General features: G+C 40.1%; 1 protein-coding gene across 1 annotated transcript in view; it reads right to left on the bottom strand.

Moving 5' to 3' along the window:
- adgrd2 (adhesion G protein-coupled receptor D2) overlaps positions 1 to 24,689 on the bottom strand; it is a 133,576-nt gene that overhangs the window by 68,010 nt on the left and 40,877 nt on the right. The window contains exons 18-20 of the mRNA XM_059638335.1: positions 23,592 to 23,725; positions 11,133 to 11,248; positions 4,798 to 4,918 (exon numbers count right to left, since the gene is read on the bottom strand). Of these exons, the coding sequence (XP_059494318.1) occupies positions 4,798 to 4,918; positions 11,133 to 11,248; positions 23,592 to 23,725 (371 nt within the window). The remainder of the gene's footprint in view (positions 1 to 4,797; positions 4,919 to 11,132; positions 11,249 to 23,591; positions 23,726 to 24,689) is intronic.

The raw sequence follows: 24,689 nt of genomic DNA, 5'->3' as shown, positions 1-24,689 counted from the left end.
CCTCAGCCAGGCTGAGAAACTACACAGGGGAACCTTCACAGGTTAAGGTTATAACTTTGGTTCCAGTTTCTGATGAAAAGCAGTTGGCTCATTGTAGTAAAGGCTCGCATCCAAGCTTGATGGAGTGAAATTGGTTGAGAAAGATTCACCTTGATTGGCTCAACATGCTAATGGTTGCCTGAATGAAGTCCAAATTAAATACGTGGAAGTTTCTCTGGAATGTCCAGGGACTATCAAAAGGGCCATGGTCATGTTGACCAGGAAGCAATTCCAAGATTCTGCAAGGCCTGCCCAATTCAATTTGCCTTATGGGCATAAGTACAGGCAGAAATCAGGAGGCTGGAAAGTAAAGGAATAATCAAATCACGATAACAACGTGTGAAGCTGGATGAACACAGCAGGCCAAGCAGCATCTCAGGAGCACAAAAGCTGACGTTTCGGGCCTACACCTTCATCAGAGAGTCAGTCCAGTTTGCGAAATGGGCAGCACAACAGGTCGGTTCACCATTGTGTAGGTTTCAAACAAACAGTGAATTGCTTTTCACAGTTGGAAAAAACCCCAATCCCTTGCATAGAGGATTCATATGCAAAACTGGCAGATGTGCTGTCCTTCACGAAGCTGGACATGAGCCATGCATTCTTGCAGTTGCGGTTAGAGGATTCCCAAAATTATGCTACAATTAATACCCATAATGGTTTGAACCAAAATACAAGATTGTCTTTTGGGATATCATCAGGCTGTGCCACTTTCCAATGGATAATGGAAAACATTGTACAAGGTTTACCCCAGGTCGCCATTTATCTGGATGACATGCTAATGACAGGGAAGATCAAGTAAAGACAAATTAGAGAATTTGGACGTAGTGCTTAAACATTTCTCCAAGGCAGGCATAAGGCATCCTGGCTCCCATGGTCTGTACTGGAGCTTAGATCTTTCCTGGGTTGATAAGTTATTACAGAAAATTCATATGCAATCTGGCTTTCATTCTGGTACGCTTACACCTGTTATTGTAAAAGGGTTAGCCTTAGAAATGGTCATGTAACCAAGATGCAGCCTTTAGGGAAGTGGCAGCTAATGTCCTCTAAGGTGTTGGCACACTACAATCCCAAGTGAGATGTGATGCCTCCCCGTACAGTATTGGGGTAGTGTTAGCTCAGCAATGGCCCTGCAGAGTGGAGTGCCCAATTGTATTTGCTTCCTGGTCCTTGGCTGATGCTGAATGAAAATACACATGTATAGAGAAGGAAGGTTTGGCATCTTTGGTATGAGAAAGCTCCAACAATACCATTATGGACATAAATCTGCAACAGTAATGGGCCACAAACCTCTGCTAGGCCTATTCAGAGAACGGGGCCGTGCCACCACATAGCTTCAGGTCAAATTCAGAGATGGGCTCTTATTCTGAGTGCATACAATTACAAGTTGGAACACCATCATGAAGGTCAAGTGGCAAATGTGGATGCCTTGAGTCTCCTCCCACTCGTGGGTATACCACATAGTGGTACTGTCATCAGAAGAGTCGTCCTGGTTTTGAACTTTCTGTACACACTTCCAGTCACTGCTGACAATATCCGACTGTGGACACGAAAAGACCTGGTCCTGGCAAAACTAAAACAGCTTGTGGTGAAACAAAAAAGGCCATCACAACCAGAACTGAAATCTTTTTGGACTCCACAAGACCAGATGACCATAGATGATGGCATGTTATCATGGAGACAAAGCATAATCGTCCCGAGCAAAGGTCACTGCCAGATACTGGCTGAACTCCACCGGGGTCATCCAGGGGTGTTCAAAATGCAGGTGCTAGTGAGAGGTTATGCCTGGTAGCCAGGATTGGATGCTGGCATAGCCGCAGACTTAAAGGGAGAGAGTAGTAGTGATTAGAACGAGGTCAGCCAGATGCACCTCATGAAATATTAGTCCCCTGACTGGAGCATTTAACCTGGTCCAATCAGGGAGCCCTGGATGACAGAGGTGTCAGGAGTTCTGTTCACTGTAGGAGCTGGTTCTGAGCATGCTGGGTGTGACAGGTACTTTGAATGGGTCAGCAGAGGGTGACTTGCTGGCGAGATACTGGCCTCAGTGGAGTTATTTCACATCCTGCACGATAGCCTGCTCACATTGCTGTTTCTGAAGGTCATTAAAAGTCTGCTTGAGAGTGTGACAAATACAAAACATCATGGTCATTCCATCTTGTTTATTATTTAATGCTCTACTTAAGATAATCAGTGACTTCACTCATTTCCTGAGTGTTATTAACCAACTTGAGAGATTAAAAAAACTACTTCACCAGCTTGCCTTCTTTCAAAGGCAGCTGAAAGGAAAAACTGTATTATTGTCTATCTGTTGTCAAGAATTTGATTGCAAGAGATACTTCATAGACCAACACATCTCCTTTTTCTGGATTAGAACAAGAGACAGCACGCCTGTTTGACTGTGTAAATGTTTTGGTTTTCAGCTTAAAGAGAAGAAAGGAGAGTGCTTTGGAACTGTCAATACCTAAGCTCAAGATTTTTCCTTCTGTTCTCTATGAAAACTAAAGTTATACCAGTGAAGAAATTCAGGTTATTTTCCAAGCCCAGTTACAGGGATGCAGGTATGAAGATCATGAAAGATCACACTAGAATTCAAATGCTCACCACATTATTTTTTCTTCTGCAATTACTTCTGCAATTTCTTTTACTTCCAACAATCAATTCAAACCATAAAGATAGATCCACCAGATTATTCTGCAAAGTTCACATCATTAAAACAGCATTCCCTCAAAAGCAAAATTAATTTTTAAACACCCCTATATCAGTTTGTGCGACCTGGTACAGCCGAGAAATACAACGTCAGTCATTTGCTTCTGCACTGATATTTAGTAGTCAATGTATTTGTAAAGTTTAACTTCTGCATTATACTGCATTTCCTCCTCCCACATGACAAATATCACAGTTTAAAGTGTATGTCATGTAAGGAGTGGGCATGGAGGAGTTACTGAGCCCTGTGCTGTCAAGCTGAAAATACGGTCACTAACTCTGGATACACCACAGATCTTGTCATTTAAATCGTACACGTTAATTCAGTTCCTCAAACTCCAGGGTGCAGGAACTCCTCCACCAAATTATCAGCCAATGATATTGTGTAGTCAACAAAGACTCTTTGAATGAATAGGGTTCTAAAATCAACATATGTAAGAATATTAAAGTGAACCAAAATGATATGTTTCATCATTAACAAGAGATGCATTGTCCTTTTGAATTGAGAGAAACTACTTCATGGGATTTACTTAAATTTTCCAAATCAGCTTTACCCTTTAACAGATTGATCAAAATTAAGTGAAGTGTTCAGCTGGAGTTGAAACACTATCTGTATGAGAAGGGAAGTGATTTATTTCTACAGTAGATTTTTTTTTATGGGTACTGAATTGAACGATTTATGGAAAAGACAATTCTCCAAATATTTGGCAATTATTAACAATCTATCTGTCAGATTACTTCAGTTACTTTAACTACTTATCAAAAAATTGCAGATAAGGTTAAATTCATGAGTTTTAAGCATTTTATGTAATTTGTGTTTCATTTACCAGGATTTCATTTGTCCTATTAATCACTGCACTTTACACCAGCAAGAGGTCACTGTTTTTGTATTGTCATTCTTTTGGGAATTAATTAGCTTGAATAAAGTAGTTCAACACAGGAAATACTAAAAATTTGTTGTGAGGGGCAGACATCTACTGAGTTGGATGGACTTTTTAAAATTGATTTATATAACCAATTATTTTGTGAGAGTCTTTCTTTAAAAATATTTAACTATTTCTCATCACGTAATGAAAAGTTCAAGCAGCGTCAAAATAATCAATGCAAAATGAATCATGCACTCAGAAAAGGGTGTTTTGTAGCCGAGTGTGTGACTTTGTTCAAAGAAATAATATGAGAAAAGGAAACAAAAGGTATGCAAAGTTATAAAATCTTCTTTCCTCAGAATAGAGGGACCCCACAGGGCAACCCTATAATTGCACAGAAAAATCAGACAGCTATTTATGATTCACTGGAAAACTGAAATAAACACAAAAAAATTGAAAACTTATTTAATAGCTTGAACAAAGTTTAGAGGTGTGGTCATACTGTTTTAAACTTCCAAAACGTATAGCCTGAAAAAGGCCAGATCCTGCTGTTGGCATAGAACGTAGCTTGGCAAAAACATTAAAAGGAGGCTCAGGACTTAAGGCCAGCATATCTGATTTGTAGTGTTCCTGGGTTTTTTTTTGATGGCTCAAATCAATAGCTGTTAGATCAGTTGCTACAAATCAAATGTGTTGACTTACGTGTCCAATTACCTTCTCATCCAGTGAGAATTCACGCCAGGAAAGGAGTCTTGTTAGTTCGGAGTTGGGCTCTAAATTTTAATCAATTTTCAGCAATTAAAAGTTAATTGAAACAGTGACTGTTGTATTGTGTGTTCAACGCTGCTTCAAATCACAGCTGTCATACATCCTTCAAAGGGAAAAAAATTAAACATTTCAAGATGCAATCAATGCTCTTTCATTTCACAGATATTAGTTCTAAATTATATATGCAATTTATATCAGGATTTCTAGTAGCTTTTGGATAGAAGTTGTGAAAGCCATGGTATGTGTATAAAGGTCTTTTCTGACTGAGAATATGACATTAACTAATTCAGCCTGACTTTGTCAGAAACTGATTTAAAGATTCCGGATACAATGCTTTGAAATATAACATGTCTTCAACTTAATCTTTCTTGATAAAAAGAATATATATTCAAGTATACACAAAGAAAATGTGCACTCTTACCTGGAAGGAATTAAGCACAACAAAGATATATGCAAGAACAATATTGAAATGGACCAAAACCCCACAAAACCAGGTCAGACCCAAAACTGGCAGAAGGATCACTACAGGCTTGATAGCCGTCCTGTAAACAGAGAGAACATTGCAAAGAAAACTGTTTACAAATTATTGCACACAGAATAAAGTAAACCATTAAAAAAAACTATTGGTGAAGCTGTGGCATGTGTTGGAAACGTGTTTACCATCCAATTCACTCCAGGCTGCATTATCTAAAGTGGTATTTTGTCAAAAAGTTCACCACCAACGTGTGCAGATATCATTCAGGTGTTACTGGAACGCTGACAGTGTAGTGATTCGACAGTTAAATAGGATGAATCAGTTATTTTAGAACTTGGTTTGCTTAAGAATTAAAAAAAATAGAATTCAGCAATTTTTAAGTTGGTGTAAAGTCTTTTCAATAAATTAAATTCAATTTTGTAATTCATCACCTTTTTTTGGTATTGTTTTCTTCACTGTTGTTTTCATTTGAATTAACACTGCTGATGATATTTTTCTTTCAGTAAGTTTGAGATGAAGAAATTAATGCGTCTGGGGGCAATGCATGCAGGTGCAATGATATTTTGACAATGGCACAATTATTGACAGTACACCTGGACATGTTGGAGAAGGTGTGTCCTCTGAGAGTTTGCTGCTAGATGACCTGCAGACACCTGGAATAGGAATGGCCAATGATGTGAAGATTTACGCAGCATGAAGTAGATCATGTGCCATTACTATTCACCACAAAATGTATCAATTATTGTAAAGCACTTTCACAATGACTTTCCTGAATTACCAAGTTACCAAGTCTTGATTAAGCTGGCAGTCAGGTAGGAGCTGTACTAAAAGGTGCCCCTAAATTCAGTATTAATTTGAAGACAGTGAATTAAACATTAAATACAGTTTACTCACATTTATCACAAATCAGCTTTGTTCAGGTGTCAGTAAAGGAGAAAGAGTTATTCTCTAATTTAGTTAGGAAGTTTCACAATAAAACTAATTTTAAACAAAGCTGAATTTGGTAAAGTGATAATGGGAACTGCAGATACTGGAGAATCCGAGATAATAAAATGTGAGGCTGGATGAAAACAGCAGGCCAAGCAGCATCTCAGGAGCACGTAAAGGACTACTTTGACAATATGTTTTTGCCTTTGAATTAAAACACAATAAAGTAATTATCAGGGCTGGATGGAAAGCCTGAGCAGTGGATTGGTCATCTGTTAGGCGCCCAATTTTACTCTAACATTGGTCTTTAATAAATGCAACTTGTTGAGTTATTAGAAGTAAGTGATGTAGTTGATTTTAGCATTACCAATTAAACACCTTCTGTTGTAACTGATGCAATAAGGAAAAAAGTTTGCATTTGTATGATGTGTTAATGTAGAAAATTATTTCAAGGATTTTCACAGGAGCATTTTAAATCAAATTATGACACTGAGCAACATGAGAAGACAGCAAGTTCGATGACTGAAATTATGGACACAGATGCAAAACATAACAAAATTCAACCCAAAGAAACAAAATGTAGTGGTTGACTAAAAACTTGGTGGAGTATGATCTAAGGAGGTAGGAGACAAGAGAGGAAATGAAAGTAGTTAGAGAGGAAATTCTAGAGTTTAAGGTATAGCTAGCCAAGGACACAGACACCAATGGAGAGATGATGGAGGAGGAGTTGCACATGCCACCAGCATTCAAGGTACATATAGTTATCAGAGTGTCTGAAGAACTGAAAGAGGTTACACTGGATTAAAGCAAAGGGCTATAGGGAATGTAGAGATGAGAATTTTACATTGGAGACAATGAGAAACTAGGGCTGGGACACAACAGTAGCTGGACAGAAAAACTTTGGTTCATCCGAAACCTAAGAAGTGGGTAGGATGGGAAGTCAGCCGGGCAAAGATTAGAATAGTCAACTCTGGAGATATATAAAGGCATAGATGAAGGTTCAAGTTGCAGATAGATTAAGACAGGATGGGGGTAGGCAGTGGGAGTGTGGTTAAAGTGAGAATTTTGTGATGGAGAGAACAAAAACTTGAACATAAGGATGATTATGGCTGAATATGTGAGGCTTCAGCTACAGTGAAATTTGTTTATAACTGGATTATAGCAAATTTTAGCCTGTGTTCTTACTGGATGCCTGGTCTATATGGGCAAATGCCACTTGTGGGTTGAAATCCTTGGGTGAACTTGTGAAATTCAGAGTAGAAATGAATTTAAACAACATAGTTATGGCTTTTTTACATGCTGGTAGTGACAATGCATTGCACCTGCAAACTTAACATCAGAAATTGAGCATGATACAAAGTTAAATGGACCGATTTTTCAACTGTTGCCTGCTATGAGTAATACACTACACTGGAGTCATGTAAATCAGTGCTATTATATCACAGAATAAACTTACAGTATCAAAAACACACAATGATAATAATGAATACACGCTGTACCTCCCTAGTCTAAACACTCTCTGAAGGGCACCCCTAGAACAATAGCGTTTTCCCCATAGTAGCTCCACACTGGTCTTTCTTCATGTTACATTTTCATACATTTTGTCCTTTTTGGAAAAAAAATCCTGTTCTTGCTGTCCAATTGGAAAATCACTCATCTACTAGGCATGTTATACATACAAGTCAAGGTGAGGTCATTATTTTTAATATGCATTGAATATATGTCCACTCCCACGCTCCAGTAAAGACCCGGTCCCAAAGTTGCCATATTAGGGAGGTACAACAGGATATAAGAATTGACAGAGACATCACGGACATTTCTGAGTATTTGATTTGTGGGGACATAAACTGTGACAGGTAAAGAATGGCAACTAACTCAAACTAAACTTGTGTCCATTTTCCCAAGTTGCATGCTAAATAATGTTGGTGACTGAGCGCTTAATGGCTGTTGATCAAATGAATTATATCTGTAAACAAAGCTTTTTTTATATTACATCTGCATAGAATAGAAAAATATTGCACCTTCAAGGAACCCAGATTTTGCAATCAATAACATACAATAGCAGTTGTCATTTCTTTATGCTATAAGTTACTCAGGGGCTTGCCATGGACTTTTCACTAATTTGGGGCCATCCGCTTTCTTAAAAAGCATGGCACCCGCTCCATGAGATCTGAGTGCGCTGAGAATAGGGCAATTAGCAATGTGCTTCCTCACTTACTGAGATTGAGCTATCCTTATCGAGGCACACAAAATAAACCACGCAAGATGTTGCATTTTGCTCATTGTAAAATAATGTATTTCAAATGAAAATAAAAATGAGATGGAAGGATGAAATAGATAGAAAAGTGATATAAAGAAAATGCTCAAAAAGAATTCAACTTCCAACTATAGTTAAAATCTGAAGGAATTAGACTCCACACTTGCAAAGGTTAGCTTTGGGACATTTGGGAGTGATTAAAACTCACTGCAATTAAACAATCTCTTACAGTTGAATGGACAAGCCTAAAATTTTAAGTAGGTAACTCATAGCTAAGAACTGCCATTTTATATATTTCAATGTCAGGCCTAACAGAGAAATACCAGCATGGCACAACATGAAAACAGGCAGGGTTAATCAGACATTCTAAACAGAAATATTTTGCCGTACATGTGGTTATCATACATTGCTATCAATTTATCCTGTAAATAAAGGTGATTGCTGATAGTGTGATTGCTATTCCTGCTGCAAGAAAAACAAACAAACAAACAGTGATCAAAGGATGAAATAAGTAAGATAGAGTAAAATGGTCTACCTGCAGAAGAATGAAAAGAAAAATACTGCACTATCAAGGAACCCAGATTTTACAATCAATAGCAGACAATAGCAATGGTCATCCTTTATGCTATACAAGTTACCCAGCTTATGAGCTTTCAATATGGGTACAGCATCTTAGGTGAATATGTATGTGTGACAGCAAGTGCCTTGTTTTTATAATCTACAATAAATATATATTGGTTAGTCATCATTGATTTTTTTAATCACAGTACTATGTCAAACTTGTGGAAATAATAAGGACATAAAGAGGAATTACAAGAAAATACTGTGGAGTGTGACAAAAAAAAGGTTGTTACCGCATTGAATAGCTAAGTGAAAGAGCATAGATATCTTTAAAGGGCAGCTAAATAAAAATGGGAAGAAAAGGAATTCAAAGGTACGAAATAGAGTGGGAAATGGATGATGCAGAACCAAAAACCAGCACTGACCAAGAGAGACAAATTAAACTGCTTATTTGGTAAAAATACTATCAAATATTTCTTGAAAGGAATCCCTTCACAAAATAATGTTCTAGGACAATATTGGAAGGAATCAGCACCAGGGAGATTTCTGCAAATATCATGAACAAGCATTCGGGCACAATTGGGAATGAACAGCAAATGCAACTCACCAGCAATGAGAAAATTACAGAAATTGTGTTAAGTTGAATTCACATGAACAATAAAAAATCATTTCATTAAATCAATTGAGTAATAATTCCTGTCAATAAATGAAGCATTAGGCTTCAGCATTGAAGTAAAATTTCTAAAGGGGTGCAACTCTTTCTTGCAATCCCAGTGTCAAACAACCATGACAAATGAATTTTTGCAAGAAACCAGGGCACACTAAATCACGAAGAGGAGCAGTAGCATTGTTAATATTGTGTAAGATTACAGTGAGAGCTGAAGCTACCACAGTCATTTGCTTTTAAAGTTGAGAATGTCAATGGTGAGCTGTGATTATCTCTTTAAAGACACGAGTGTCTCACTGAATCAAAGTAAATTGAGTCATGAAAGCAATATACTGAAATAATCAGAGAAAGTAATGTGTCTGTGAGACATTGAAAGAAACAAAGAGTGTCTGAACGTGTCAGATTGTGAGAAAATGTATGACTCAGTGCAAGTGACTTGAATGTTCTGTGAATCACTTCACCGAACATAAACAAAAATATTTCTGTTTCTTTGTTTTTTTCAATTAGCAAAGCAGCCCGCTTGGGCTAAAGTGAGCAGAAATGATGAAGAAACGGGTCTAGATACAAAGAGGAAAACTTTCAACAGGCATTGGGAAGGTATGAGAGGGAGAGAGAAAGGGATTGACAGAGTTCCAGGGCGAAGGATCCAGTTCATGAAGTCTCTGGGGCTAAACGCTGAAACAGCCGTGGGAACAAGTTCATTGGACAAATGTGACCACACCATGACCATTGTATGTAAACATCATAAAGGAAGAGCAGCGAGTATAGGGGAAAGAAAAGGGGAGTAACATTTAAGGAGAATGCACCACACATGCTCAGTTAAATAATTTACTGTGACACAATGTTTGTAGCCTGCCCTGCACAAAGTTAATCTCACCAATCACCTAACTGCATTGTCCTGTTGTGCAGTGTCTTGAATCTGTACATTTCCACTGTCATCTTCAAATGAGTCTACACTCATGCTTCACATAACCCCCACAATATTTCCAGTCTTAAATCCTATACACATCACTGTTCTTTCAGAGATAACACAGTGGAGCTGGAGGAACACAGCAGGCCAGGCAGACTTAGAGGAGCAAGAAAGCTGACGTTTTGGGTCTGAAGAAGAAAGGGTCCTGGCCCAAATTGTCAGCTTTCCTGCTCCTCTGATGCTGCTTGGTCTACTGTGTTCCTCCAGCTCCACACTGTTATCTCTGACTCCGGCATCGGCAGCTCTTACCATCTCTCACTGTTGTTTCAGATTTGGTTTAATGTGCTCCCTGTCATTCCCTCGCCACTTCACTATTGGTGCGAGTCATTTTTCCCACTACACGCTTCAGTCTGGTCAGCAGACCATTAATAAAAAGGTCAAATCATGTTTGAAATTTCAGCTACTCTGTTTCAGGACTGAAAACTAGTATAAAAAGCTTTTCTTCCAATTTTCTGGCCAAGATGAGTTGACCAACTGTAGGGTTTAGGAGTATCAGAAACTTTTCAAGGTCATATTTTGCATTGGGTACCTGGGTCAAAAATAGGCCAATAGGAATGCTTGTGTACATTCATGATAAACTGAATCAGAACTAGGCACAATTGCAAAGAATATTGAGAGTTCATGATGTATTTAAATCTGCAGCTTCACCTTGAGGCACTTTTTAATGCTTTTAAACATGGCTTTTAATCAATTTGACTTGTATTTGCAGATTAGAATTGATAAAGTATATCCTGTCAAAAGCATCAGTGCCTTTTCAGTAAATGCACTTATCATTTTGAGTGCAATTGCAGCTTAACTTTCCTCAGATTACATAAGGTACATTAACAAAATATGGATTGCCCTTCACCTTGTACCACATGCAAAGTACAACAACAGATATAGATTTCACAATGACTCACCATATCTGGGACAAAACACGCTGTGCCAAGGTGCTGTCTGATGCCAACATCATGGAGTGCCGTTGTGAGCTTGCAATTGTGATCATTACCACACGTAAAAGTACAAATGTATTGATCTGTGATTGAAAAAAATAAGAATTGTCCCATTTTACATCAGCACTTCTGTAGCTGATAGGTAGAAGTTAACAGTAACTTGCAGTTAGCCTCTTTAATATAGCAAATTGTTTCAATTATAATAAGCAGTAAAGTCATCTAGATATGTGAAAAAGTAACAAGGTAAAAAGGGTGTCAGAGATAATGGGAACTGCAGATGCTGGAGAATCCAAGATAACAAAGTGTGAAGCTGGATGAACACAGCAGGCCAAGCTCTCTGATGAAGGGTCTAGGGCCGAGACGTCAGCTTTTGTGCTCCTGAGATGCTGCTGGGCCTGCTGTGTTCATCCAGCCTCACATTTTGTTGTCAAGGTTAAAAGGGTAGGTTATAAAGATCAAAAATAGCCATTTCAGCAATTGCATTTAAGTATAAATGTACATTCCGGACTTTATGCAAGAGTAATCAGCTGATCTTGTTTGATTCTATAGTGTTGCCTCCTGAATACAATTAGCATAATCCCCCTCCACATTTGTACAGCTACAGGGATGGCTGTAATATATAGGAAGAAAAAGGGGCTTCAGGCGATAATAGCCCTTTGCTTCCAATTGAAGTTAGACTGCAGAGTTATTCCCTCAGTTTAAGCTGGAGTATTGCGTCAATACTTGGTCATAGAGTTTAGGTGTTGATGAATAAGCCAGCATTTATGGCCCGTCCCTAGTAGACCTCGAGAAGGTGGTGGTGAGCTGCTTTCTTGAACTACTGCAGTATATTCGATGTAGTCACTCCCATAGCGCCGTCAGGGCAGGAGTTCTAGAAATTTTACCCTGTGTCACTGAAGGAACAGCATGTTGTTTCCAAGACAGGCTGGTATGGGGCTTGGAGGTAAGCTTGCAGGTGAGGCCATAAGACCATAAGACAAAGCAATAGAAGTAAGGCCAATTGGCCCATCGAATCCACTCTGCCATATAATCATGGCTGATGGGCATTTCAACGCCACTTCCCTGCACTCTCCCTGTAGCCCTTGATTCCTTCTGAGATCAAGAATTTATCAATCTCTGCCTTGAAGACATTTAACGTCCCGGCCTCCATTGCACTCCGTGGCAATGAATTCCACAAACCCACCAGTCTCTGGCTGAAGAAATGTCTCCTCATTTCCGTTTTAAGTTTACCCCTTCTAATTCTAAGGCTGTGCCCACAGGTCCTAGTCTCCCCGCCTAATGGAAACAACTTCCCAGTGTCCACCCTTTCTAAGCCATACATTATCTTGTAAGTTTCTATTAGATCTCGCCTCAACCTTCTAAACGCTAATGAATACAATCCCAGGATCCTTAGCCATTCATCGTACGTTAAACTTACCATTCCAGGGATCATCCATGTGAATCTCCGTTGGACACGCTCCAAGGCTAGCATGTCCTTCCTGAGGTGTGGGGCCCAAAATTGGACACAGTATTCTAAATGGGGCCTAACCAGAGCCTTATAAAGCCTCAGAAGCACATCGCTGCTTTTATATTCCAACCCTCTTGAGATAAACGACAACATTACATTCGCTTTCTTAGTCACGGACTGTACCTGCAAGTTAACCTGTAGAGAATCCTGGACCAATACTCCGAGATCCCTTTGTACTTCTGCTTTACGAATTTGCTCACCATTTAGAAAATAGTCCATGCCTGTATTCTTTTTTCCAAAAACCATAAGACATGGAAGCAGAAAATAGGCCATTCTGCCCATCGAGTCTGCTCCGCCATTCAGTCATAGTTGGTAAGTTTCTCAATCACATTCTCCTGCCTTCTCTCCATAACCCTTGATCCCATTGGCAATGAAGAACCTATCTCCATCTTAAATATGTTCAATGACCTGGCCTCCACAGCCTTCTGTGGCAGTGAGTTCCATACATTCACCGCTCTCTGGCTGAAGAGCTTTCTCCTTATCCCCATTCTAAAAGGTCTTCCTTTTACTCTAAGGCTGTGCTCTTGGGTCTTAGTCTCTCCTACCAATGGAAACATCTTCCCAAAATCCATTTTGTTCAGGACATTCAGTATTCTCTAAGTTTCAATTGGATCCCCCTCATCCTTCTAGACTCTATCAAGTATAGACCCAGAGTCCTGAATTGTTCCTCTTATATCAAGCTTTTCATTCCTGGCACCATTCTCGTGAATCTCCTCTGAACCTACTCCAGGACCAGTACATCTTTCCTGAGATATGGGGCCCAAAACTGTGCACAATACTCCAAATGTGGCTTGACCAGAGCCTTATAGAACCTCAGAAGTACATCCCTGGTTTTATATTCAAGAAGGTGGTGATGTATCTGCTGTTCTTGTCCTCCTAGATGGGTAGTTGTCATGGGTTTGGAAGGTGCTGTCTCAGGAGGAGAGTTCTAAAGTTTCACTACCCACGAAGAGGAAAAAAAAACTAAATTTCTGCCTAAAATGGGTGACTCCTTATTTTGAAACAATGACTCCCCACTTTGCAATTTTCCCACGAGAGGGAACATCCTATCCACATCAACCCGTCACCTTCAAATATTTCAATCACGTTGACTCTTATTCTTCTAAATTCCAGTGGATACAAGTATAGACTGGCCAACCCGTCCTCAGGAGACAGGCAGCCCATTCCACATATTAGTTTAATAAACCTTCTTTGATCAATTTCCAACACATATACATCCATCCTAAAATAAGAACACAGTATTCTAGCTGTGTTTCACTGGAGACCTCCATAACTGAAAGATAATCTTAACCACTACTTTTGTATTTAATTCCCCTATGCTAAGTAATCTAGCAGTGTTCCTGAGGGTAATAATATACTAGCTTTTCAAGTTACTTACTGCGCTGCATCAAAACTTGTGATTCACACAATAGGATATCCAGATTTCTGCACATCTCAGAGCTCTGCGATCTCTCATTATTTAGACAATACTCCTCTTTTTCACTGCCAAAATGGACATTTTCACATGTTCCCTCATAGTGCTCCATTTGCCAGATCTTTGCACACTCACTTAATCCGTCTATATCCCTTTTTACGACTTCATCACACCTTGTTCCCCTACTTGGAAGGTATGGTGGCTCAGTGGATAGCATTGCTATCTCACAGTGTCAGGGACCTGGGTTCTATTCTACCCATGGATGATTGTCTATGTGGAGTTTCGTCTGGGTACTTTGGTTTCCTCCTACAGTCCAAAGACGTGTGGGCTAGGTGGATCAGCCATGGGAAGTGCCGGGTTACAGGGAAAGAGAAGGGGAATGGATCTGGATGGGATGCTCTTTGGAAGGCTGGTACGGACTTGATGGGCCAAATGGCCTACTTCCACTCTGTGAGGATTCTGTGATTCTACACTTATTTTTTGCTATTATCAACAAGTTTATCATTCATACATTTAACATCTTAACGCAAGTCATTTATATAAACTGTAGAAGTTGAAACCCCAGGAGAATCTCTGTGGCAGACCACTGGGTAAGTATTGCAACGCAAGAAAATGACTCATTTATGCTTACTTTCTAATTAATCAGACAGTCGTTTCTCCATGCCTACTAGTTACTCTCTACAGCATGAGCTTCTATTTTCTACAATAACCTTCTACATGGCACCTTATCAGATTGCTTCTGGAAATCTAAGTCCAGTATATCCACTGGTTCCCTTTAGTCCACAACACATTACTGCTTCAAAAACATACCAATAAATTGGTAAACATGATCTCCCTTCCACAAAATCATGTTGGGCCTGAACGACATAGCTATGGTGAGAAATCTGAGAGAATCACAAGAGAATTGGGCTAGAGCTTTCTCAATGTCAAGAACGAGGCATTGCACTTTCTAACAGAGCTCTGGATATCAAGTTGATTCTCACTCAGGAGTAACAGGAATAGGCACACCCAGTGTTGCAATGCCGCTGAAATGAGACTTCACAAACAGGGGCAGGCACCCAGCTCACAAACTGGAATTAGCTGGATGTCAGTGCTACTTTCTAACTGTCTCAACCTCTCACTCATTCTCACAGCATCTTGCCTTGCCTCCTACAGCAACAACAGAGTCCAACAGCTTGGTTCACTGGCCAGCAGTGCTCAGTTAAGGGAGTGGACATTTTGTTGAATGGTGCACTGCTCCAATCTTACACCTTGACCCCGTGCCTGCAGCTTCCACAGCATGTGCTGCAAAGGAAACAGGCGCATCTCAAAAGTCAAAACAGAGTGGTCCTCAGTGAAGGCCAGGGGCCTCCGAATCACTTCATCAAGGGCAGCCTCAGAGGAGCCAGGCCATGTTTAGGCAGCTAGTCGGGTTACATTCTATACAGGGATCAATGTCTCTACATTCACAAGTAGATCATGGTCAACATGTCATCTGGGGCGGTCAAGTCAGGTTGCACAAGGAGGTCAACTACAGTAAGTCCATCCAATAAATTCAAGCAACAAGGGGAATGAGGGGTAAAAAGGGGGTTTCTGCATGTGAATGACACTAGAAAGCCAATCAAGGAGACTGAGGTCTTCGAGCACCGACAATACCACATACAGACCTACTCAACACATTCAGTATACTCCTGCATGGTTCACAACCTGGGAACACCTCCTCCCATTCCTCAGAAAATTCCAATGTGAACCATTTCAACTCCCCCTCCCATTCCTCAAACAATACATCCATCCTGGGCCTCCTGTACTGTCACAACGATGCCACCTGAAGTTTGCAGGAACAGCAACTCATATTCTGCTTGGGAACCCTGCAGCCCAATGGTATCAATGTGGATTTCATAAGCTTCAAAATCTCCCTTCCCCCTACTGCATCCCAAAACCTGCCCAGCTCATCCTCGCCTCTCCAACCCAGTTCTTCCTCTCACCTATCCCCTCCTCCCACCCCAAGCTGTACCCCCATTTCCTACCTACTAACCTCATCCTGCTCCTTTGACCTGTCCGTCCTCCCTGCGCTGACCTACCTCCTCCCTACCTACGCTCACCTTTACTGGCTCCATCCCCACCTCTAACTTGTCTGTCTCCTCTCCGCTTATCTTCTCTATCCATCTTTGATCCGCCTCCCCCTCTCTCCCTATTTATTTCAGAACCCTCTTCCCCTCCTCCATTTATGATGAAGAGTCTAGGCCTGAAACGTCAGCTTTCCTGCTCCTCTGATACTGCTTGGCTTGTTGTGTTCATCCAGCCCCACACCTTGTCATCACGGATTCTTCAGCATCTGCAGTTCCTATTATCTCCAGAATAAATTGTGGGGATTCCTAGGAAACCCTCCTTCTGCCTGTATATAACCATCTTGCAACCTCTGTTGGACCTGACTTGTCAGTGGGATGATAATGATGGTAACTGAGAAATTGTCTGTACGGTATGATTCTGAGTGAATGACCATGTCTTTCCTTGACTACTTTGTGGGCACCTCTCCAAATTTTCTATAAATCCTATATGTTATCAAAGAGGACATTGCATGGTCCATGGGGCTTGTGTGCTATAGTCATTTCCAGAGCTTTGATCCAGGTCAGGTGGCCCATCTGGTTTCAGTGCTTTTTAATCAGACTTTGTAGTGGTTGGACATAACGAAGTTGCTTTCTAGGCCATTTCAGACTAAATTTTAGAGTCAACTACGTTGAACATTGTTCAAGTCTTCCTTTTAGTAAATTTCAATGCAAAACAAGAAATTCAAAACTCAAATCATCACCATAACAACTGATAAACCTTCCAGACATTTGCAAAACCTGCAAAACTGGAATTAGCAGCTTTTTAATAATGAAATACCTGCATGTTAGAAAGACCAGACTGTTTGACTAATATTGAATTGGGATATTACAGGAAATGGATCAAAAGCTGATTTCCATAAACTTTGGAAAGAAAGATCATATCTAAATTACAGCCAATAAATCAGTAAGAAATAACATTTTGATAATTCCTTTCAAAGGCTATTTCATTGAACCAATTTACCCAGCATTGTAAAGAACTAGTTCAAATGAAAATTCTGTTAAACTTCCAGAAGTACTTGAAGTAGATTGATATTTAATAGGTGTGTAGTTTATAAATAAATGCAAAAGAGGAGAGAAAGAGATGATTTTGCAATTAATTAACTTTGGGTGGGAAATTATTTTTCATTGTAAATGAGATGTTCTTTGGATTAATTTTACAAAGGCTTTTGTTTCAAGAATTGGATTTATGCTGATCGACTATACAATAAAAGGTTAATCTAAAACATCACAATGAGTGCCTATTTAAAATTGTTGGCAGTATTTCAATTTTCTTATGGACAAGTTCCAGTTGTAAGGCTACAGTTCTGTTTTCCAGTAACTTTGAATTCATTTGGAGATTTTTTGGTAACTAATTGAGTTTCACATTTCAGAAATTCAACTATTTCAACTTCATATGAACCAAACAATAAACCAATAAATGCCAATGTTTTAACAATTTTTAAATTTATTTTATGATGTCTATTTGTTATTTTTTAAATCAGAAGAAGTAATTTATAATTGGTGGCCTGGATTTAATTACTTTTTACTATAGAGTTCAATAATAATTAAGAATTAGAGACAAGAAGACTGTTGCATTTGATACAAGTGACGGTATATCCAGAAACATACATATTACAATAATAACTCTAGTACAAAATTGAGATTATCTACTTTATTCTCTATGTTTCCACGGTTACATTTTCTATCCCAATGTCTATTCTATTCTTGGTCTTCATATGTTTATTTTCCTGAAGGTAAACATAATTATGTGGGAAACAAAAATATATAAAAAGGAAACTTTTAAAAAATTAAAGAATAAACAAGCAGACGATGAAAGAGAAAAGAATAAGGAAGATGAAAGTGAAAAGAAGCAGTAACCGAAAAGGTAGCAGTTGCACAAAAAGACAGGAATGCCGCAGATGAAGTAAAGTAACAATATCAAAATCAGATTGAGGAGAAACAACTGGCTATACAGCAGTCTTCATGCAAGAAATTCACAGAGCTATTCTGGTCATAGACATTTGTACTTTGACAAGTGAAGAGAAGCTGCTGTACATAATAATCCCAACCCCAGAAACAAAATAATTATTTTTGTATTTTTCAATGCAATTTCTTTTTGTTAAATTAATTCATTCATGGGAGGAGGGCACTGCTGGCCAGGCAGCATTTATTGCTCATCCCTAATTGCCCAGAGGACAATTAAGAATCAGAGTCAATCACATTGCTGTGGGCCTGGAGTCACCTGTAGGCCAGAGCAGGTAAGGAGAGCAGTTTCCTTCCCTAAAAGTACATTAGGGAATTGGATGGGTTTTTCCAACAATTGACAATGGATTCATGGATATCATTAGATTCTTAATTGCATATTTTTATTGAAATGGAATTCCACCATCTGCCATAGCAGGATTCAAACTTGGGTCCCCAGAATATTACCTGGGTCTCTGGATTAACAGTCCAGCGATAACACTACCACGCTATCACCTTCCATATAAAAAGCCTATTGGGATATGGAGTCTAAATATTTCACATGTACCAAAGCATGCTGTGATAAAATGTAAGACCAAATCGGGAAGTTATTACATTTTCTGCTAAATCCTGTCACGATGGAGTGTGAGAATCTCTCTTCATTTACCTTCACAACTGGTGCAGTTATTGATTTTAGCTGCTTGTTAAAGTTAACCTCTAAACAATGTAAAAGAAGCTCTTTTACTATTTTACAAAGAGCTAATGACTCAAAGTGAGATAAGGGATAGCAGTGACAGATTAAGACAGCAATGAAAATGGTTGTCAGGGAAACAGATTGAGAAGGAAGCCATACAACACCGTCAGTGGTTTGGAAAAGACAATGTTCAGTCTAAGAAATAGCATTTATTGCCTGCACCTTGCTGTTGAGATATAATTGGTCAACCTGAGTAATTCTTAAAGCTCAGTTCTACTGCCATTTGTGGTCAAGAGACATCATTAGAAATATGGACGTGATTGTCCAAAAAGTAACTGCACAAATCAAATATTGTTGATGAAAGTTAGATTTTCTCTCGCTTTTTGTGCAACTGAAAGATGGGGCACAACTGGACTCTGCTCTGAGGAGCTATTATTTGTTCAGGGTTTACTCTCATGAAGGTGGCAAAGTGAGAGGTTGATAGTCATTCAAACTTTAAAGTCCCTGCAGAGAGCCTGTTGAATTTGATGCATTTTACATCCAGGTGATAAATAACATTAAAATTACTCCAGGAAGCGTTGCTCAGCCCCAATGCATCTTTCTGCCCACAAGCTTGGTTGTAACTTCTCTCTAATTAACACTACTTAATAACAACACAACATCTTGCATTTACATAGTGCCATCACCACTATAACACCAGGATGCTTCACAGCAGTGTTATCAGACAAAATAAAAGTCAAACCAAACTAAAAAAGATGACATGGGGAGGTGACGGCCTCTTTGTATTATCGCTAGGCTATCAATCCAGAAACTCAGCTAATGTTCTAGGGACCCAGGTCTGAATCCTGCCACAGGAGGTGCTAGAATTTGAATTCAATAAAACAAAGTCTGGAATTAAGAATCTACTGATAGCCTTGAAACAACTGTTGACTGTCAGAAAAATGCATCTGACTCACTAATGTCCTTTAGGGAAGGAAATCAGCCATCCTCACCCAGTCTGGCCTACATGTGATTTCCGCCCCACAGCAATATGGCTGACTCTTTACTGCCCTTTGAAATGATCTAACAATTCAATCCAGCGGCAGGCAATAAATGCTGGCCAGCCAACAATGCCCATGTTCCATGAATGAAGAAGAAAAAAAGAAACGATGATTACAAGCCTGTTTCCCAAGGCCTAAAAACACTTGAGGTCCTTTTGGAATGACAGGTGCGCTGGATGGATAACCTCAAGGCTTAGGGCTCCAGAAGCTTCTTGTCTTTACTGGTAGAATGTATTTTAATTTTCCTATCTAACTGACTACAGAAGGCTGGCGCAGGAAGGAAGAGTGCACTGTTGGGGTTTCCTTCAGTGGTCGTGGTAGTGGTAAAGGTGCAGAAGAGATTGCAGTCAGGGCGGAGGAGGAGACGATGGTGGCTGTGGAGGTCGACCGTCATGTCCGTGGAGAGTCATGATGATAGACAGAGGAACAGCTATCTCACAGGGACTGGGCTTTACAGCATGCCGGTGGGACTGAGGGGAAACATTCATGCACAAACTGACCTAGAAGCTGTGATATAAAGACAATTAGACAACTGATGCAGACATGGCAACTTTTAACCAGCTGGATTTCTTGAGGTTATGAATTTAAAAGTGGAACTACCTTTAGTAGAAGAACACAGTTCTCCAAAACCATTTCAGTGACTGACCCTTCTCTAAAGAGCACAGTATTCACCCGGCCCCCATTGTGATTGAACTGGAAGTGGGTAGGTTCACCACAGATTGAGTTCCTTCTGCAGATTTTAAAAACTGCTCACTCGAACCAACACCATCTGTCCTTTTATTGGTGTTGGGGGTCTGTAATAATTCCCCAAAGTTTTAATGAATTAGGCTTTTTCAGTTTTTTGGGGGCTGTTTCCAAGGAATGTCTCCCCAGTTCTCACAAAGGCAAAAAAATGTAATAAGTGGAGCAGAGTTCCTATGGAGGGACCAGAAATGGGCACCACTTCTGCTCGTGTATCATGAGCAGCCAGGCATGTGGGGTGTGGTGGGCATGCATCCTGCAAGTACTCACGCAGTAGGATGGGCAACAAGTGAGTGACCCTGGCACAAGGCCAATTAACTCCAGGTCATGGCAGGCTATTTACCCCAGTCTCTGTAGGCAGGGAGCACTGCTCCCAACTGGGAGAAACATGCATCCACTGAACGGTCACATTTCAGTGAATCACAGCCTTCGTACCAGCCACCAACAGCTGGCTCTTTCATCGGTCAGTGTTTTTTGTTAAACCCCTAACACTCCCCTCTCCCGCCTTTCATCTGTATTCACTAGGCCTGATTCTCCAGGCAGCCACTCCTGGCCTTCTTTGTCAAGCAACAGGAGAGCTCTGTGTTTCTGACGGGAGTTTGGGATCACGGCTCTTTCAGAAATATGGAGCTGTACCTCCATTCTGACAGCTCCCTCTTGGCACAGAGAAGTCAGGGAGGGCAAACCACACCTGCTTTCTCAAAGTGGTCAGGTGCCATATTCGGAAATTTTATATCCAGCATCAGAGACAGTTACTTGACAGATGTTGTCAAACATCAAGTACGCAAGCATGTGGCCAGAGTGCCAGCGAGTTGTAGGGGGTAAGATTCCAGCTAAGTAGGGTGCAAGATGGGTAGAGTCAGGTGGGCAAGGTGCCAAATGGTTTAGAGGTAAAGTGTCAGGGGTTAGGGCACCAGGGTGCAAGGTAGAGAGAATGTTGTGTCTGGAGCAGGGGATTAGTCTAGAGTAAGGATGGGTCTGGTCCAGGATTGGGCAATGTGGGAGGTTAGAGATGGTAATTGGGAAGGGATGCGAAATCCTGGGGCAACAGGGGTGAAGGGCCCTGGGGAGTGGGGGTGTCAGGTCAGAGTTTGGGAGCATTTAGGGGACTGTAGTTGAAGGGCATGTAAGAGAGGTTCAGGGTCAATTCAGTTGAATAACTCCTAAGGAGTAGGTATTTAATTGTGTAACTTTTTTGAGTAACTATTTACATAACTTCAGCAGAACACACCCAATTCTCTGATTTAAACAGATACTTTCAACGGTTTCCAAGGAAGTGCCCAGCAGAATCTTCAACTCCAGAAAATTCCTTCAGAATATGCTATAATGGGATTCCACAGGGTCTCTATGTGTGTCTCCCACCGACACTGCAGAAACAATTATCTGGCTATCGTAAAATCTGGGCCATTGTCTTGGCTTCAACTGACTAAGGGGTCTCACGAGAGAAAAAGAACAACCCCAGATCGTCCTCCCAGGCTTCAAAGAAAGGTTGGAGTGGGTACTCTTTGTGAGGGACTACAAGTGAGAGCTTCCTGCTTTACCAACGCAGCCCGGATGGAGATCACAGAAGAGGTGAGCAAATGCTGTGTCTGTCCAAAACCCTGGGTGCAGTGCATGACCACTTACTCTGGCTGACTGGGCAAAGGTGGTGCCACATCACACAGGTACCTCATTAGTATCAAGCCAAAGAAGTCCAAGTCAGGAAAGAGGTTAGACTGCTAAATGTGTCTTTACTATTAGTACCATACCGTCAAAGAGCTTGTAGATGATAATATCAACAGGGCACGGGTTACAATGTGTGGGTACCTAGTGGCATGTGGGTGGATTGGGAGAAAGGTCACAGCTGCCTCTTGTCATGCTAACACTGCTGCAATTTGTCATATTGGATAAGGATGCACTGAATGCCAATGAGAAGTTTAAAGGACAGAGAGGAGTAGATGAGAGCCATCAGTGGGTTGGGGGTCCAGGGTAGCCTCTGTACATTGGACTGAGCTCCTCGTTTGGGCGTAGCTTATTGGCTGGTCACCAAGAGACAGGACACAGGCAGCAATTCCATCTTCAAGAGGAAGTCCAGCTCACTTCCAGCAGTGTTCACACTCACCATTCACCATGTGTTTATGGTACATAAATATGTAAAAAGGGCTCTCATGTTCCGGGCACAGCGTCGACTGCTCTGCAGTTGACATGTCACCTTTTAATTTCATGGACTCAACTCAATGTTGGGGAACTGGGATTTTGTCCCCTGCTTAATTAAGATGTCTAACTGCCTGGCATGTTTCCTGCTCTTAAGAGCCCATTAAATAGTGTCTCTAAAGGTCAATTGCTTAATTTCTTACTTTCCATGTAGTTCGCTGATGTGTACAGCTGCATAACAATTCAGTGTCTTAATTTAAAACTGTCTGTAAATAAGGCAGCAATGGGTCAGAAAAGACAGCGAGGAATAATTGGGTCTGACCTCTGAACCAGGAGCTCTGGGTTCGAGTTTCACTTGCTTCAGAGTTGTGTCGTAACACATCGGACCAGGTGGATTCAAATTATTTATCCACTCACCATAATTGACTGCACAGAAATCACATCACCTGAACAAGCAATTCCTGTAACTCAAAAGGTTTTTAGTTCTTAAGGAGCAAATGTTACTGTGTAAAAATTATAGCCATCATGCATCTGTACTAAATCTTAAAGCATTCTATATTGTGCAGGCAACTCTGGGAATTAATAACACTGAACAAAATGTCAACAACAAAAATCATAATTGGTGCAGCTAAAGGGAACAAGCAAACTTGACTAAAAGTGTGCAATTAGAAAAGATTATTGGAATAAAAAAGTTAATCTTGGCTTAAACATTATAGAACAGTCATTTATTTATTCCAATATATTTCATAAAAAACTTACTATATTCGTTTTGTTTTTTAATTGGTAACTTCCAACATATGAATAGTTGGAAAATACAATATTTTCATTTCATGTGTCACTGCAGAAGTCAAGGGGACTAAAGTACTCACTGTTAGAGAAAAAAGGACAGGCCCAACAAAGGCCCAGATGATCTCACTCTGAATGTTCAGCCAACAATGATTGTCTGCTATGTATTTGTCACCAGTAGTTGCTAAGGTGATGGCCACAATAAAAACTGGGAATCCTAAAGAAAAAATACAGAAAATGTTTTCTAGCTTCACATTAAAATGCATCTCCACAGCTTTTTGCCGTGTTTAAAAAAAACTGAACTTCATTTATTTACTTTGTCTAAACATATTGCTCATTAGCAGTCCTAAGCATAAGGTTTCAATAATAATAGGAAAATAGAAGTTGATGCAGACAACACGGCAAAGGTTTCAATACCACTTCAAACAGTAAAAACAACACTAATAATGCAATATAAAGTACAGGCACAAAACAGAAATATACGACTAGATATTAGGCAGTACGAGCTAATCTCAAATACAGGGTAAATCTAGCAGAGCTGTGGATCATGAGTCCATTAAAACCAGTGACAAGATCACAAATAATTATGCAATGATTTGAGATCGTGTACAAATATACAAGCCCAGCACATAAGTCCCCAGACACAAAGTGACATTTCCTAAATAAAATGCAAAACTCTTTCCCACGTGATAAAAAGACTCTTTCTTCCCTCATTCATTTCTTCATTTCCCTAACAGTCTCGCCATCCCCAAAATGAAACACATAAAGACACATGAATTTCTGGACAAAAAAAATGCCCAGATCCATTAACTCAAAACATGAATTATATTTCGTTCTGTACAGATACTGCCTGAGCTGCTGAGTGTTTAGAAGAATTCTGGATTTTTAGAGATTTACAGTCCTGCGGTATTTAGATTTGGAGATACATGTATTTTGCTATCGACCATCCGGGAAGTTTTATGATAGAATCATATTGGAATTATTAATCATTCATGGCAATCACTCTCTGTTACTCTACTCACTAATACAGGTTCAGGCTCTTCAACGTTATTTTCTTGGAAGCCTGGACCTTTTCCACTTGCTGTTTCAATGTCCCGTTTGAGTTTTGTCACCAGCGCACAATTGCTAGCATCTATTTCTGAAAGGACAGTCCCACGTGTGATTTGCAGATCCTTGGTATG

This window comes from Stegostoma tigrinum, chromosome 29 (genome assembly GCF_030684315.1).
Source record: "Stegostoma tigrinum isolate sSteTig4 chromosome 29, sSteTig4.hap1, whole genome shotgun sequence".
Taxonomy (NCBI): Eukaryota; Metazoa; Chordata; class Chondrichthyes; order Orectolobiformes; family Stegostomatidae; genus Stegostoma; species Stegostoma tigrinum.
Note: the sequence above shows the minus strand (reverse complement) of the source record. Positions and strands in the feature narration are given on the sequence as shown.